Genomic DNA, 17,998 nt, shown 5'->3' with positions numbered 1-17,998 from the left:
ACATGAACTCTGAAAAGAGACAAGAAGATAAAAAATGGAAAAATGGAATTTGCAATGAGGAAATTTCACTATTTTTAACAATGTGTGTTATTCCAATCAGAGTATCTCGTTCAACAGCCCCGGTTCCCTCTAGCAGGCTCCCCAGCAGTCACAGAAGCCATCAGGTCCCTGCCAAACAAGCAGACTGAATACACAGCTAGGCTTTGCACATTTATAGAACATGAATAAACACGGTGGCCTGAGTCCAAGTAAGCCTGTGCCATTCCTTACACTCTGAATGTTGTTTAGAAAGCAATGGCACAGGAAGATCTCTTCTGAACCTATTCTCCATTGCGTCTTCATCACAGCCACACTATAAAAGCAAATTCCCAAGGGTTTTATTTTCTTTTTTTTCTGAGTAGGGGAGAAAAATAATGAAAGGTCACATCCGTCCTTTTTCAAACATCTCTGCAAAACACCCACTATCCACCCATACAAATTAAACTCAGGATTACCCAGGGTTAGCTAACAAATTGTGTGTTCATACACTAGCAATCTTGACCTCCAGATTTTAATTCATTTTACTGAAATATTTTTTTTCTTTCATGAAAGCATTTCAGATTTGGTACTCTTTGCAATAAGGATTACTCAAAGAACATCACCACGAATGCACAAATTTTATTTACTGCAATCTCTTCCTACAAAAAACAGAGGTATAAAGGTGACTACCAGAAGAGTAATAGAGAATATTAACAAGTTCCTTTCTAAAGCTTTAGCCGATCAAGTTAAGAGATAAGGAACTTATAAAAATAGAGATGAAAAGTCCAGAAGCAAAGTTACAAAGTAAAGCAGACTAATTTCACTGTTCTTTAAACTTGTTCCAAAATAACAGTACCTGATACCCTTTTACTACTTTGTATAGGATATTACAAAGAGTAGATCCACTAAAAGTAATGGATCGACTCCTAGAAGATCCTGTTTATAAAGGTCAGTCCTTGTCTTTATGTTTTTATTTTATATTTACTATCTATTCCAATACCTTTTTTTCTTTAGTACTACAAAGAAAAAAATAGATTGCATGAAAGGATAGGTGTTGCCAAGCAGAAAACAAGACAGCACCTCTGCTGAAGCCCTTGATCAGCTGTCACTCACTGCGTAACAGAGCACGGAGTCAGGTACTGGTCCTGCTACCACTCGGTATGGGCACGCTGGGATCATTTCATTGCATGACTATGTAAAATTGTTACGTGAATCATCAGGAAAATGATCACCTCGCTTTCCTATTATCCCACTCTTCCACAAAAAGCTTTTCATTATTCATAATTATCTTCGAATGGCACATCCATTTGGATGACTCCACATGGAGTCATCTTCATGAGCAGCCTTTCCTTCTGACTCCGCCGTCTGTGTTACTTCAGGCTTGCCCCGGAAGCTGAACTGCTGGACCAGGAAAAGCAGCCTTTGAACATGGCATTATAAAACAAGCATGCAAAAGGGCTGAACCATCCTCGTTTTGAAACAAGGTTTTCAAGTGGATAGGTATCATTAAGGAGGACAGCATGCAGGGCTCAGATGTCACTCCTTTCTGCCTCTCCAGCTGGTAACCTTTAGGAACGACAAATCAATACTAAGCAGATACCGTATCTACTATTTCTTACTGTGTACCAAAGGTCAAGCAATTTTCATGTATTTATCAGTTCCAACATTCCTGTTTTCAGACACAGAACTGATTAAACCTGGGAATAAAGAAGGAATTCTTATCTTGCATATAGCACTGTTTCAGAACATGTGATGATTAAAAAAAAAAAAAAAGAGACTTGGAACTTATTTCAGAGGCAAGTTATGATGCTCACAGAAGGAATGCAACGCTTTACTTCGCTATCGTGAAATGATCTCTAAAAATAAGCTGCAGATGAAATTATAAACAGCATTTATAAGACTGCTTCCTTAGCAAAATTCTGAACCACCTGTATGTTTTACCACAGAAGCAATATTTTTGAAAAATACTAAGCCCTTTACATTCATTTCATGCATGCCTGTTGCACCTTTTTCATCCGTATGTGCAGGCCACAGAGATTTTTCTCCTCTTACAGTTTCCTTAGATGGCATATTTTGAGAGAGGCCTTTATTGAAAGACATGTTTTGGTTCTATATTTAAACTTGATCCCATTTAGCTCAATGCCAAATCCTTTTAGCATCAGTGAGAAAATTCCGTAGTACACATATTGCCATAGCCTAGGAGATGCCTGGTGCTTAAACTTATTTGAAATTTCTTGACTTTTTTTTTTTTTTTTTTAGCATTTGAATTCCCAAAGTATGCTCAAGTTTAACATTACATAGTAACTGAAGTTCAAGGACAAACATCAAAACTCTACAAAATTCAACAAGATTTTGTTCAAATGGAAAAGGTACCTTGCAGTATATTTTAAACACACCACAAATTTAACACTAAAACATCAGTCTGGCTCTGGTAGGAAGACACCAGTGCAAATGTAAGACCTAGAAGGACAATGTTTTTAAAATATTCAGAAAGCTAGTATTTTAAAATGCTTGCATATGAGAAAAAGGTTATTTAATACCCACTCTAATGAATTTCTGAGTTGTATTATCTCTGCAGCATCGTAAGGAGATATTGCCACTCACGTCCTTTAGCTGTATGGAATGGAGCAATGGCACATCCAAACATCCGTAAGCAAAGTCATAAAAAGGGTCTATAATCTTTTCATGCGGACATTTAATACATTTAGAGAAGGTTTATTACAGTTCTTGCTTCCTCTTCTTGGCATCAATCACATTTATTATAAAGATACATACAACGTTAAAAATCTCTCCACAGTTCATTTCAAACAAAGACAAGCAGTGTTTTTATGAATAAAATAGGTTTTTTTGCTCTTATTGTACTTGAGTTGGTCAAGAGGTAAACCACTTTGATTATTTTAATTTTGTAAATCATAGAAAACATCCATTGACTCTAACATTTAATTATTTATGCTATTTTCATGCAAATCTATGTTCTTAGAGTGGTTGCTGCCTGTCAAACAAATATCAAGGCAAAACCAAGTAACAGGTCTGTATTGTGGAACAGCGTACACGGCCGGATTAGGAAAGTCTATTCTGATGTTGCCATCAGCAATATTGACAAATACAAATCAGAAACTATGTTTTCTGTTTATTTTGAATGTTTGTTATGTGGCTTGGACTAGATGATCAACCCAAACCATTCTATGATTCTATTATTCTGTTTTTAATTAACTGCATTGTGTCATCTGATCAGAAAATCATATGAAAATAATAATAAAAAAATAGCATAGTGCCATGGGGTCAATCCCTGAAAAGAAGTTATACGGCTGGCTGCAGCCATGCTCCACAAGCAGAATTATAAGCAAGCAAGTCTTTTAAAAATTTCTGAAATTAACCACTACACTATTGTTTCACCAAATAAATCTATTCTATGTGTTGTGATACAGGACAGAGCTGCCTGTCTCCCTGTCTTGTCATATTGCTTATTCTGATTAGCTGCAACACCATGAAAGTATAGATTTTTAATATACTTTTATTGTCTTTTAGATAGCTGACTTACTGACAGAAGTTTTGGGGCATTTTATTCCCCAATTTTTACTACTATGTTTTTTTGATGATTATGCTTTTAACATTTTTATTGGGGAATAATGGCAGAACTTCTATAGGACTGGCTGACAAATCCTATTATTGAATTTGTTCAATTCTGCATCCAAATGAACTGAAAATGTTCATTTGCATGCAGAGGGCTATTTATTTATTTATTTATTTTCAGGAGAAAAAAATAAACAATGCAAACACCGGTATGCTTCTTGGAATTTCCCATGCTGCTCCTCTAAAAGTCTCATGTATTTTTTTAAACCAGGATCCAAAATAAAACAAACTGAAGATGTCAACTCTCTTAAAAAAAAATCTGTATCTGTTACACAGTGGAAGTCTCTTTCCTTGCTCACAAACAGTGAAGAACATAGAGTATTATAGAAACAGCTACAAAGAACACTTTCTACTGTACCTTCATAAGAAGAATGATTAAATGGCAACACTGAAGTATCACTTAGAGTAAATTAAGACCAGAATTCTGACACTGCATGGGAGCACACAGGCATGCTCAGCAGACTGCAGGGCTGTAGGTATTGCTGTACGTGGTTCTAAGCGTCTGCTTTTGAAAACAGCCATTCCTCATAGATTCTTTCGTTTCACTTAGCCATATGTTAACAGGTTGTCATCCTGCCCAGCATAAGACAGGGTTGTGGAAAAGGCAAAAATAAATACTTTCTCCAGAAAGTTCAGGGGAAAAAAAAAAAAGAGAGAAAAAAACACAACAAGAAAAAAGGAAACAGGTTATACACAGCACCATTTTGCAGCTAGAAATCTTGTTTTTTCACACCCTTATAAAAGTGCAGTCAGAGAAAAGGCAGCAAAAAGATGTAAAGTAGATTTTCTTCATTATAACTCTCAACACTACACTGCTATAGTTCCACTGCTATTGACCTAAATTCTGCAATGTGTTTTGGTGAAAAGTTTGCTTTTAAAATGATAATAAAGAGGAATCTATGACATTTCCCACCTTGGGTAAAGAGTGCCATTAAAAGCATGGCCAATCAACGGTGGTCAAAACTTGCATATTCTTCAATAACGACATATTTTACAAAATATCAACAGGTACCTAAAAAAACACGCTAAAACAAATAACTAAGTACCCGAGCCATATACACCTTGTGTAAACTAATGGCAAAAATTGCACTTTCAGCCCACTGAACTCTTGGGGGGAACCCTTATTTAGTGATTCAGTTCCCCTTCTTGCCCTTACCTGGGAGCCCTGATGCGATGTTTACTTTTTATTTTTCTTTTTGCTCTTAAAAATTACATTAAAGCAACTTTTAAAGGTATTTTATTACTCCAACAGAAGTACCTGCTGTAAAACAATGTACACATTCCCATAAGCTTTTTATAAATTCCTGCAAGCCATTATACCTTATTTAATGTCATCTGAATTTTAACTGTGTTCTTGCACTCTGTTCTACCTTACTAACTTACCATACCATCATAATAATACTCACTTTTGAAATTCAAAATTCTAAATCTCTATTAAAACCGCAGACTTATGTTACAGCACTAAGTTAACTCCAGGAATTTAAGAACTGGGGTATCTGGGAGAAAAAGAACTCACTTCTCTGATTCTGTGCAATATTTGACTGCCCAAATACCTTCTGCTTTAAAAGCAGAGCGTTTTCTGTAGATGTGACAGACAACCCTCAGAAAACGGCATCATATCTAAGTCATCAAAACAGCACAGGCCTAATCAAAATGAAAAATATCAAGTGCATCATACAACATCTGAAAGAAAGATTATTCTACCTGTATCGGACATGCTCGATTGTGTCGTATGTCAGCTTGCTGCTGATATTCTGACTATGAGGGTTGCCTAGGAGACAACAGAGATATAGAAGTTAATCATTAATCACAGTTTTGGTATTAATTTTTTGCTTTTATCAAAGTATTACACCAAGCCAGCCTGAAAAGATGACAAAGATTTAATGTATACTTCACAGCAATGCCCTGAAGCTCCTTAGAATAGTTAGTCAAGAGAAAGGACATATAACAGAAGCAAGCAATTATGACAGACCTTGAAACTTCAGCTGTATCTGTTACTGGTACTTAGGCACTTCCCTTTAAAAATACAACTGCATATGCACAAATGTTCCACCATAGAAACACAGATAGAACGCTCATTAATATATATATTCATGCACTAACTAAGAAGCGATTTAGAAGACAGCAGAGACAACAGACATTCATGACACCAGGATTATCCCTTTTTTTTTTAGTGTCTGAAATTCAAATAGCTCATGAAAACATAAATTTCACTGCAAAATTAGTAGCCATCTTAGTACAGCTCAGCACAGACATGCATTAACAGTTAAGACAGTACCTAAGAAGGGCCTGAATTTATCTCCATGAGCAAAAGAGTACAGCAATATACACAGATGCACAACACTTTCCTACTAGTAAATGCTTAAAGAACATGTCTAAACATTTTTGAAAGAGAACAAGAAAAAAAAATACTATATTAATACAGTTTTGCAGTAAGCTACAATATTATCTACTCTCTTAAATTTCAAAATCATCCTCTTGAAAGTTATTGACTGAAGGTGTTAAAAAGAATAATAAATTTAGAGCTCAGACCAAAGATCTAATACTTAGACTGTACATGTCTGATGTTGCATTTCTCTAATTTCCAATTCAAATATTCTCAATTTAGAAGTGAGAATTCTCTTTTACTTACATTCCTTTCCCTCATTCACACATGCAACAGCTAAACTGCAGTTCTTCAGGCGTGTGGATTATCACCAAGAAAATAATAAAAAAAAAAGCTGGGAGCCAAACTCCCCCTTCATTCACACCTGTGTCTGTTAAATGAACTCTTTTTATACAACAGTTATTGCTCTCAGAGTAGCAGATATAAGTGAATAAACAGACTTGACCATATTAGGGATCTCATTATCATTTTAGACGAAAGCAGCATAAAACATACAATTTGTTCTTGCATAGTGTTACAGGTACTGTGCAAATCTACTCCAAAGTGGCAGCACTGCTATTTCCATTCATGACCACTCAACTGATTCACAACTTTATTTTTTATCTGCCACAGATGGTACTTCTAATTATAAGGGTTGAGCCCAACGTTGTTTCAAATAACTAAGATCAGGGTGCATACATTTCACTTTACAACGGCCGTAGTGACAGAACATTAATTTTAATATCACTGACATGCATTTGAATAGGAGATTTTGAATGTAATCTAATCAATGTATCTTGTTATAACAGCAAAAAACCTTACCCCTATCAAGAACAACATTTATTCTGTAGCGGAACTTAAAGCCACGCTCTGGATCCTGGCCTTGTCAGCATTCAGGAAATGAGACGGGAAAATGATATATACGAAGGCGTATGACACGAAGACTAGCCAGAACTCCCCAGTGGCTTATCACTCAGGTGATAAGCACAACTGTGCTGGTGCTTTAGTGAACACAGTTTTCTTTTGAAGCCGTGGTACCTAGCTCCCATGTGAGGAATCACTTTGCTCTATGGATCAGGGAGCACAAGGAAGACACAAAACTAGCAAGAAGGACACATAGCCCACAAATATTAGCACACAGTAAGAAATTTTGATGATTTCACTGGGACTACAAACAGCATATGCAGGTAATACTGTACAGTATTTTTTTCTGGATAAGCATGAATCATTCTTCTAATGTAAAACGTACCTCACAATAACAGTATTTCCTCAACACAGGGTGCTGCTGCCTTTGTATAAAAGCACAAGCAGTGTGTGCTTCTCAGGATGATGCAATCTAGTCTAGCAGGAGGTGTCCCTGCCCATAGCAGCAGGGTTGGAAATAGATGATCTTTAAGGTCCCTTCCAATCCAAACCATTCTGTGATTCTATGATAATAATGTCATAAAGAGATGGAAAGGCTCTTTCTCCAGTATCTTCTGCCAACCTCTGGCAATCTGTAGGCTAGCTCACAAAGCACAAAAAGGGCAGCAGCTACCTTTCAGTGACAGCCTTATGATTAGGCCCCTTTGTCCAGCAATGGAAGATTCACAAGGTGTGGTGGTTTTACTCGGGTGGGCAGCTGAGCTCCACCACAACTGCTCTCTCACTCCCCCTCCTAAAAGAGGAACGGGGAGAAAATACAATGAAAAGGGCTCAAGGGTTGAGATAAGGACAAGGAGATCGCACAGTAATTATCGTGACGGGCAAAACAGGCTCAGCATAGGGAGATAGTAAGATTTATTGTCTATTACTAACAAGCTAGAGAAGTGAGAAACAAAGGAAAGAAAGCAAAAATGCCTTCCCCCCATCTGCCCTCTTCCACCTCCTCCCCCCGAGCAGCGCAGGGGAACGGGGGAATGGGGGCTGTGGTCAGTCTCTAGCGCTTCGTCTCCACCGCTCCTTCACAGTCACTCCCTGCCCCTGCTCCACGTGGGGTCCCTCCCACGGGATGCAGTCCTTGCTGAACTGATCCTGCGTGGGCTGCCCACAGGCAGCAGCTCTTCAAGAAGTGCTCCAGATATGGGTCCGTACCACGGGGTCCATCCCTCAGGAGCAAACTGCTCCAACCTGGATCCCCCACGGGCAGCAGCTCCTGCCAGGTCACCTGCTCCTGCATGATCTCTTCTCCACGGGCTACAGGTCTGGCCCGGAATCTGCTCCAGCAGGGGTCTTCCACAGGCCACAGCCTCCGTCAGTGCAGGTCCACCTGCTCCACCGTGGTCTCCTCCATGGGCTGCAGCGTGGAACCCTGCTCCACCGTGGTACTCCATGGGCTGCAGGGGGACAGCCTGCTTCACCATGGTCCTCACCACAGGCCGCAGGGGACTTCTGCTCCAGCGCCTGGAGCACCTCTCTCCCTCCTTCTTCACTGACCTTGGTGCCTGCAAGGCTGTTCCTCACTCCTCTCCCTCTCCCAGCAGCTGTGTGGCGCAGCATTTTTTTTTTCCCTGTCTTAAATCTGCTCTCACAGAGGCACAAAACAACATCACTTATTGGCTCAGCTCTGGTCAGCAGTGGGGCCCTTACCAACGATGGGGCAGCTGCTAGATCCTTCTCAAAGGAGCCGCTCCTATGGCCCCCTGCTACCAAAACCTTGCCACGTAAACCCACTACACAAGGCCAAGGAAGAAAGAAAACATAAGACAGTGAAAGCACCCCTGCAGCTCCTTGCAATGACTCACCTAGAAGCGGGGAGGGTCTGGATTCTGGTCCACGCATAAGAAGTTGTTCTTGTACTTTGAGATGAAAAAATGACCAAACCAACAGTGCTCAAGCTACTTTGTATTTACTTATCCCCTAAGCCCTGGGCAGAGTAAACCCTTCCTTTGATTCTTCCTTTTCACCAACACCATGAATTTTGACTCCTTCCACATGACCTACAGGATGTGTTTCTTCCTGTGGTTACCGTTTTCTCCTGGGAGGGCAAATCAGGTTTGAACATCTCAAGCAGAAGAAGGAACTGAACCATTATGTCCCACTCTGTACAGGTGCTCAGAGCTCTCTCTCTGCTATTTTACATAGGCTCTGAGATCACTGAAGCTAAAACTTACATGAATCTAGTTCTAAGTGACTTTCCAAGCTTATCAAGGGTGTACCCACAATGGCAGGCTTGTGAAAAACACACGAGAACACAGACTAGGCATACTAGGCATCAGAGCTGGCATGGGTTCATCAGCACTATGACAGGCAGAGGAGTTCGTATTTGTCTGCACCCCACCACACAGACATGCCTTTGGCCACTAAAAACAAAGCTGGGGATGAAACAAAGAGATTGTGACTCCTTTGTAAAGTCACTGGTCCTCCAACCCCACTACAACAGTGTTAAAAACACAGAAGACCTCTTCCAACAACAAAACAGGACCAGTTTTGATCTATTTATATGGAATCTTGGGAAAAATAATGGAGCACTGCTTCATACTTACCATAAACGTTGTTTCTGAGGTCATCAGTAAAAGCTTTAAGTAGACTATCTGGGAAAAGTGTTGCACCTGCATGGTCAAGGTAAGTTATCCCTAAAATAAAAATAAAATTATTAGATTCAATTTTTTGTAATATTTAATTCCAATTTCTCATACAGAAGTGAAGTACACCATACAAATGTCCCCAGTGAAGCACACCATACAAAAAGTTGATTGCCCTAAAGTTCTTAGGGTATGACATTTCCCTGTCTGACTTAGAGGTCTGCATGGATATTGAAAAATGCTTCTCAAAAACGTTCTAATAATCAAGCAATATTCACAGTGAGGCATCTTCCACTCACCAGCAGAGAAAAAAAAAAGGGTACTAAAGAAGCCCAACATCTTGATTGCACCTTTTTAATTTTTAACTAAAAGCAAAGTATTTTAAGAGGTCCTTTCTTCCATGATTAGACATTAGATTACACACTTTGAAGAGAAAAATGTTTTTGTTCTGTCTGTACAAGACTGCACAAACTAGTGTCTTGAACCACAGCACCTTGTCACTCCTAGGCACTACATATTATGAAAACTATTACCACAATAATAATAATTACTATCATTAATAGCAACAATAGTGTTGCCATCTCACTGACATGAAACAACTATCTCAAGAACTGACGAGGCAAAAATCATGCTTGAAGCCCAAACACAGGACTAGTTTAAGTTTAAATGCATTTAAATATTCTTGCCACTCTGCTTCACTTAACATTCAATTCATTTTTAAGTCTCCTTTTATATTATTACGCTATTGCAAAACTTTTAAATAAAAGCTTATTGGAAATGAAGGTTTTTTCATGTTTGGCCATTTTAGATTTCTTAATCTTTAGCAATTATTCTTCCATTTCTCCCATGTGTCGCATGCCCTTTATTAGTTTTTTCATTTCACTTACCTTAAGTATTTCAACCTATTTCAAATTTTAATAATGATGAATATGATTAAGATTAGAATTTAATAAGTATTTTAAAGGCCTTCCCTCTCCACGGGGATTTAAAACTGAGTTAAGCTTTAAACAAGAAGCCTTGACACTTGGAAATATATATAATTATATATTATGTTGCTGTAGCAGTGATTCAGTGGGTAAAGATGTGAGACTGCTAATGATAAAACCAATCTGGACACCCACTCCTTCTCCTATTTTCTAAAAGAGAAAAGTCCTTCCCTGCCTTATGATTCCCCCATTTATACTGTCCAGTATAAAGCAGATTTTTTAATGAGTTGAAGTTAATCAAGGAAAAGTGTTTTGAGGTGCTTTGAGGGAAGGAGGGTGGAAAAAACCTGGACTGATTTATTAAATATACAGACTTTCTGGCTTTTTACTTTTTTTTTTCTTTTAATCCTAGAAAGTTTCTCTCAAGCAGTATGAAGAAGTACATACAAGCATACAGGTCAAAACAAAGATTTGTAAGTCCTGTGGTGAAACCTGGCTGTCCCACAGTCAGTCTACGTGTCAAATGCCAGCATGCAAACTTCACTTCAATGAAGTGCCTACACAGTCATGCCAAACTGTCCTTACTATAGCAGAAATACCCTTAAGTCTACACACAACTGTTTTTATGAATATGTTATGTACACTATAAAAAAGAAACACTGATATAGAAAATTGGCAGAGAAGATATTTTCATGCCATTTCTAATAAAAAAGACATTCATTATAAAAATTCCTCTGATAATTTCTGGCATGAAATATCCTTTCTGTCCGTTTAAAAACAATTCACAGTTTCATTCAGGAGCCAGGGCAATCGCTTGACATCCCCCAGCCCCAGAGACAGAGGTGCTTCAGACTGAGACAGGCATGTGGTGCCACTCCAGGAGACGGGCCAGGGATGCCCAGAGGGCATCTGGTGGCCCAGGAGGACCAGCATCACCTTTGCTGTGACAGTGGACCAGCTTTACCTTCACCAGTCCATACAATTGCCATGATGGGGCCACCTGAGAGGCTCATTATCCACCTGACACCTGAATGTGCCGTGGGAGCTTGGGGGCAAACTTCTCTGGCTCTGATGTGGAGTTGAAGTGATTGCAAGTATATGCAATTTGGTTTATTAATTGTTACGGGCCACACAAGCTCATCCATGCAAAGCTTCTCTGGACGCAGATGCCACCTTACAGTTTTCGGATCCTTCCAGTCATAAGGAACTTGACAGTATCAAAGAGGTAACTTAGCTATATAGCATGTGGAAAAAAAAAAAAAAAAGTAACCTGCTAAGGCTGATCACATCAAACCCACCCCTTTGGCAGGAGAAGCAATGCTTTCCAGGCAGGCTAATGGGAGACAATGTGAGCAAAAGGGGTCTCTAAATAAAGTCCCCCTACATAAATTTTCAAATTTGATTTTTATGTATCTAATTAGGAAGGACAATATACTGATTTTATTAAACGCAAATAATTTTGAAATCGCTTGCACATTTTTAAAATCCCACCCCTGCGTACATTACACTGAAAAAATGGGAGGATATTTGGTTGAGGAAGGAAAAACTACTAATTCTTAAACTTTTATTTTATCTTTAATGCTGTTGTTTAATTGAAAACAGAGAACAGCATTTAATACTCTCTCTCAACTGCTGAAAAAAAAAGAAAAAGGTGCTCCCATAAATTGAGACTGCACTGAAACAAATATCTTTATTGCTATTGCATTTTTATGCTGTAGTTTTTTCCTTCCTGTCTTATTTCAATAAAACTGTGGTTTTAGAGGAAAGAAAACAAGAGTTGTGGCACTTGCAAAACACCTGCAAACAAAAGAACATTAATAATTTTCATTGTGTGTGTTTTTTTTCCCCTAGTTTAATAACATTTGCTATTTTAACTTTATTGAACACGCATTAACGAAAGAGATTTGTCAGTACATACAGAGTAATCTAGCTCCCTCTGTTTCACTGTGGTATTTGGTATATAGCCTGTCAGCACCGTGAAATTACGCTATTTATGGCAAGTAACAAGAGAAAGAAAACATAATATGATCAACCAAAAGAAAATTAAAATATAATACCTATTAGGACCTGTTTTCTTTACTTGGGGAAAATGTAAAATTAACTTTGAGTTTAATTTACATACTATTATGTTTGGAATGTGTAAGCGACTTCATTGATTGAATAACGCACCAACTATTTGATAAAACCACATTTCAGAAGTAGGGTTTTTTATAGGACTACTGAAAACCATTTAATGTACCGGCATTAGCTATGTAAAGTTATTCAGCAAGAGTATTCATTCATAAGCTATAATATTCACATACTAATACTGCAAATTATTTCTACATATTTCTCAAATGTGGACCAGTCTTTCCTGCTCAAAAAAAAAAACCACAAACAACACAACAACAACAAAGCACCAAAACCACAAAATAAACAGATCCCTTTTTTCCTTTTGTGTTAGAATTCATGTCTTGATAAAAACATCCACCAGCTCTGCGTACCTGTCTTAACTCTCTGCAAAACTTCAGGCATGAACATGCACATGTTGCCTCAGAAATGCTGGGGGACCATTCAGTTTAACTGAATACTCCTATTTGTATGTAAAAAATACTACTTTGGAACATTTTAGAATTAAGAGTTTAACATCAAGTGAGAACACGGGACTAAACATATGGTCTGACCTCCAGCAAAGAAACTAAAGCGAAAGGAAGTGCAATGATTAATCTTTCAGAGCCAAAATACTTGCCACCGGAAAAGCATCTCTGCCTGGCTTTGAAGAACCTAAAAGACATCATTTGAGAGTAGAACTAGCCGGTTACCTCTTTATTAAATCTTCTAGGAGTTATGCAGTGGAGTGTAGGGCTATGGCCCTGCGGATGCTGCAGAGGTGAAGGCGAGTAGCGGCCTGCCAGAGCAGGGAGATCAGGCCTTCTCCTTCTCTCTGCCCCACCACCACACCAGGCCTGGTCATCCAGCTGACAGCTGGCTAAATGAGGTCTCTTTCGGTGTCCTGAACATTAATTATGCTCTTTTATCCCCTGACGTTCTTCTTGGTGCTACACATTTCTGAGCCGTGACAGCACATCACTTGCAAAAATAACCACTTGACCAAATTGCCCTGTTTCCACCTCCTCAACTTTTCACAATGCAGTCACAGAATCATAGGATCATTCAGGTCGGAAGAGACCTCCAAGATCATCAGGTCCAACGATCACCCTACTACCAATGTCACCCACTAAACCATGTCACTAAGCACCAGGTCCAACCTTTCCTTAAACAACCCCAGGGACGGTGACGCCACCACAGAATCACAGAATTCGGCAACCCGTTCCAATGCCTGACTGCTCTTTCTGAGAAGAGATGTCTCCTCATTTCCAACCTGAACCTCCCCTGGCACAACTTGAGGCCATTCCCTCTAGTCCTATCGCTAGTTACCTGTGAGAAGAGGCTGACCCCCAGCTCCCCACACCTTCCTTTCAGGTAGCTGTAGAGAGCAATGAGGTCTCCCCTGAGCCTCCTCTTCTCCAGACTAAACAATCCCAGTTCCCTTAGCTGCTCCTCACAGGACTTGTGTCCCAGGCCCTTCACCAGCTTCGTAGCCCTTCTCTGGATATGTTCCAGGGCCTCGATGTCCTTGTAGTGAGGGGCCCAAAACTGAACACAGTACTACTGCAGTCCCCACAACCGACATGGCCATGCAGTGGCTTCCCCGGTAATTCCCAGTACCTTGTCAGTGCAGGTTCACTGTGCCCCAGCCCATTACAGCCTGCCAGTCATGCCGCCAGAAGTTTCCTAATGAAGAATGAAATGTGTATTTACAAGGCAGGAACTGTGCGGAATCATGAAGTTCGATTGGCGGATATAATTACAAGTCAGTGGGATTATATACACAAAACTACTTGGAAATAGATACAGCCAGTGCCCTGGGGAGACAGTATATACCTTAAGTACAGCGACATTAACAACAAACAGTATGAAATCGATTATATGAAAACAAGCTGAAGGCAAAATAAAGCTTTATCTGTCAAAAGATGAATATGAGAGACTTTCATACACCAACACACACAGTAAAAATTAAATTAAAATGAGAAAACTGGAATAACCAAGGACTAAGAAGTGACAAAATAGAGAGGAGAGGGCTCTACAGGGGTTATAGGCGAGTGGGCCATCCTCTGGATCCAGTGAGCTGCTAGGAGGTAGTTAAGTATCACATCAGCTACCTCAGGTTATTCCCACCATCTAAGCCAGGTGCCCTTTAGAAGCTGCTCCCTCTTTCCAATGACTGCATAAGAACTTGCCCTCCCTACCAGAGTTGCTCCTAAATTAAATGCCAAAAGCAGCTTTTAATTAGGTTGTGCACCTAACCTTGACGAAAGCACCTGAAATTTCACGATGACACAGTGAATGACACGCCCACATACTGTATAAAAATCCTAGCTCTGCAAAAAAACACATCAATGAAGTACATTAAAAAGTAAAGGAAAGAAAATCCTACTAACATGGCTCGAGATTGGCTTCTGCTAGATATTTTCTGTTCTGAACATTCAGTGAATATTGTAAACTATTTGCTACCCATGCCTTTAGTTCCTATTTGGCATCGATTTAGACAAAAGCTATCAAAACCACGTTACGCTTTCTGAATACCAACATGCCTCTCACCTAAACTCTGCTGCCCTGCTCAACAAGGTGGTGTTTTGTTTCCTTTGCTTAGGGCAAGGAGCTCTTCGTAAGACCACAAAAGCCTGGTGTTTGGCAGACAAGAGCATTGATGTGAAAGCCTGAACAGTTAACATAAGGTTTGAGGCGACCCTGCTCCTCAGCACCAGTCCACCAGCAACCTGCATGAGGGTGTCCGTGTTTTACTGGCTGCTAACTGACTTGTGTGGGAAAGCGGTGCTTAGCTGATGTATTTTGGGGGTTGATCTGACAGGCTGATTACAAAACATGCAATTATGTTTATACGTCGTAAATTCCACTAGTTTTCTCTACTTCCTGTTGGCTTGCATTATTTGTTCTCATTGCACTATTAGCTTCAGCAAATCATTCAGAATATTAAATCGGCTTGCAGTCACATACCATCTTTGCTGTACTCCTCAGCAGGGGCCACAGAGACCCCCGGAAAAGCTCTTTAGGTGGCCAAAGTCCTGAAAATTGAGAACTGATTACTGAAATGTAAGCACTGGCTGTACTCCATGTACACAAGTAGTTTAGAGTACCCCTATGTGCAGCTCACAGCCTGCTGGTACTGAGGTCCATGTGAGTGCAAGGATTTCACATTTATTAAGAAGTCACATCCAACCCTACAAAATGCATCTTTCACAGCTGCAGAAAAAAATTACATGCCATCAAATTTCATCATTTACCAGCTCCTGTGCTAAATGAGACCACAGCAAATGGATCAACGAGCACCCACCTCCATCCATGGGGCCCACCTGTAATACACAGCTTCATCCAATGTTCACTTTCTGCCCACGAGGGCCGATTAAATATTGATCGCAGCCAGTGCTGTTATTTCCGCAGGCACCTTTAACAGGTTATGTTTCAGATTCTGGTTGAAGCCTTACTCATGGGCATGAATCAAGAGGTACCTCAGCTACATGCGAATAACATACTGCAGCCCACCATCTCATCATCTTTGGATGAAATATAAATCACAAGTGGTTCATATTTATGCAAGTCTTCAAACGACTGCAGCTTACCCAAACCGAAACTCGTTTTCACACCTCCCTAGTGAAGATACTACCATCTTTCAGTCTCTCTTTCTTCCCCCTGTCTCTGATGCAATAGATCAAATGATAGAAGACTTGAAAGAGAACACGGTTCCTGTTCTTTTACTACTGGAAAATGCTTTTGTTGGTGTTGCTGAAATTTTCACAGAAACATTCCTTTTTGTGTAGGAAACAGGCATTAAGAATTTCAACTGGACATGAAAACATAATGGTGGAAAGCAATGTTTAAGGAATCTTAACAATAATCAGTTATAATAATGGTCATGAGTTAAACATTCTTGTTTCAATCTCCTGCACTACTTTTTCTTCCCATTATTCCCATAAAACAGCCACAAGGCTTGCAACAACATATCAGGATAATGTTTGAAACTGACTTTTCTAGTCAGTTCTGTTTCTTGCTCTGTGACCGGTACTAATTGGATTCGTACAAAATCTAGGACAAATTAGTGACTCTAAATATTCCCAGTAAAATACAACAAATGAAATGTTCACTGAAAAATAGAAGGCTTTTTAAATGGTTTTACTGGCTTCCAAGAAACATTAGAAGATAAATCAAGTTCAAAATAACAGGAAAAACAAACAAAAAAAAGAAGTAGTAACCTTTTACTTCTCCTTTTTTCCTTAAAACTCATTTCTTTACACAGAAATACTGAGATCACTACGAGGTGCTGGGAGCTATATGCTTGGGTTGAACATACAACCATGGCAAATTATCAAACACCCACATAAGAACTGGTAAGTGCAACAAACAGTGAATGACAAGCAGCAAAAACCAGCTTATTGGTGATCATGACTGTTCAGGCCCTGCCTGACTTCCAGCAGCCATCTCTTCTTGGTGACAAGAAGACTTTCAATGCACCCTTTAGCAAACGCAACAGTACTTCCCTCTGCTGGCTTTTTCCAGCAAAGATGAGAGGCTGCTGCAAGCCTCTAATAAAGTCATCCTGTAGTAGAAGTTCTTCAAAAGAGGCTCTCCACAATTACAGCCACTGATGTATTTATACAATCCAGCAAATAGTTTGTTGCCAGGAGCAGATAGTGAAGATCAATTTCAGGGATATAAGCATAAGAGAAACATACATTACCCTTAAGCACAAATTAGGACTATCCTTCAGAGAAGAAAAAAAAAAAAGTAAACCTAAATAACCATGTCACCAAGAGGAACTGTATATAAATTCAAAGCCTATGAAATGAAGAAAGTGAGGACCATCAGCCAGAACGCTGCTCTCATAACAGGGGAAATCTGAAAAGGTTCTTCTCCTGGCCCCCAGTGGATAGTCCTTTGCTACAACAGGTAACTGCACTCATCAACCAAGCTAATGCCTTCTGAAAAACACGTAGGTTATTAGTCTACCTCGCTAAAATCAGACTCGCGCATCAGAATCTCATCCTTCTAGTAGGAAACTGCATCTGAATTCCTAAATTATGGTTTTTCAGTCAGTGTATTTTCATAACTCCCATGTCAACATCCTTTTGCTTTAATACCTATTATTACCCAGTCTGCTTCATCGGGTATTTTTCCCTTGACAAGCCAGTAGCACATCTCCACCTGACCTGGCTACAAAAGCCAGCTTCCTTTACTTGTAATGTACAATAAACCTGACCACCCACTCCAGTCCTAGTGGCACCTCTTCCAGCCAGAAGCCCCTTCTTCGGGGGCACTAGGGTATGGAGAGCATGAGGTCGGGGAGCAGAGCACACATCCCAGAAAAAGATCTCCGAATTTCAGAAAGTCAAAGGCATCTTCCCTAACTTTACTGGAAAAACCTCTCCTCTGACTAGTACACCCAATGTCTCTTGGCTTAGGCTCCTAATTGTTTTTCAGTTTGCCTTCTGTAGTGG

General features: G+C 39.6%; 1 protein-coding gene across 10 annotated transcripts in view; it reads right to left on the bottom strand.

The window, feature by feature from the left end:
• Window positions 1-17,998, bottom strand: part of MOCOS (molybdenum cofactor sulfurase) — a 229,696-nt gene that overhangs the window by 191,649 nt on the left and 20,049 nt on the right. For 7 of the 10 annotated variants that reach the window (XM_083825287.1, XM_083825291.1, XM_083825290.1 and 4 more), the window contains 2 exons: window positions 9,481-9,570; window positions 5,356-5,422 (listed from right to left, as the gene is read on the bottom strand). The exons of the other annotated variants lie outside the window; for them this stretch is intronic. In XM_083825287.1, coding sequence (XP_083681413.1) covers window positions 5,356-5,422; window positions 9,481-9,570 — 157 coding nt within the window. The remainder of the gene's footprint in view (window positions 1-5,355; window positions 5,423-9,480; window positions 9,571-17,998) is intronic. 10 annotated transcript variants of the gene reach the window in all.

This window comes from Anser anser, assembly GCF_964211835.1.
Source record: "Anser anser genome assembly, chromosome: 2".
NCBI lineage: Eukaryota > Metazoa > Chordata > Aves > Anseriformes > Anatidae > Anser > Anser anser.
Note: the sequence above shows the minus strand (reverse complement) of the source record. Positions and strands in the feature narration are given on the sequence as shown.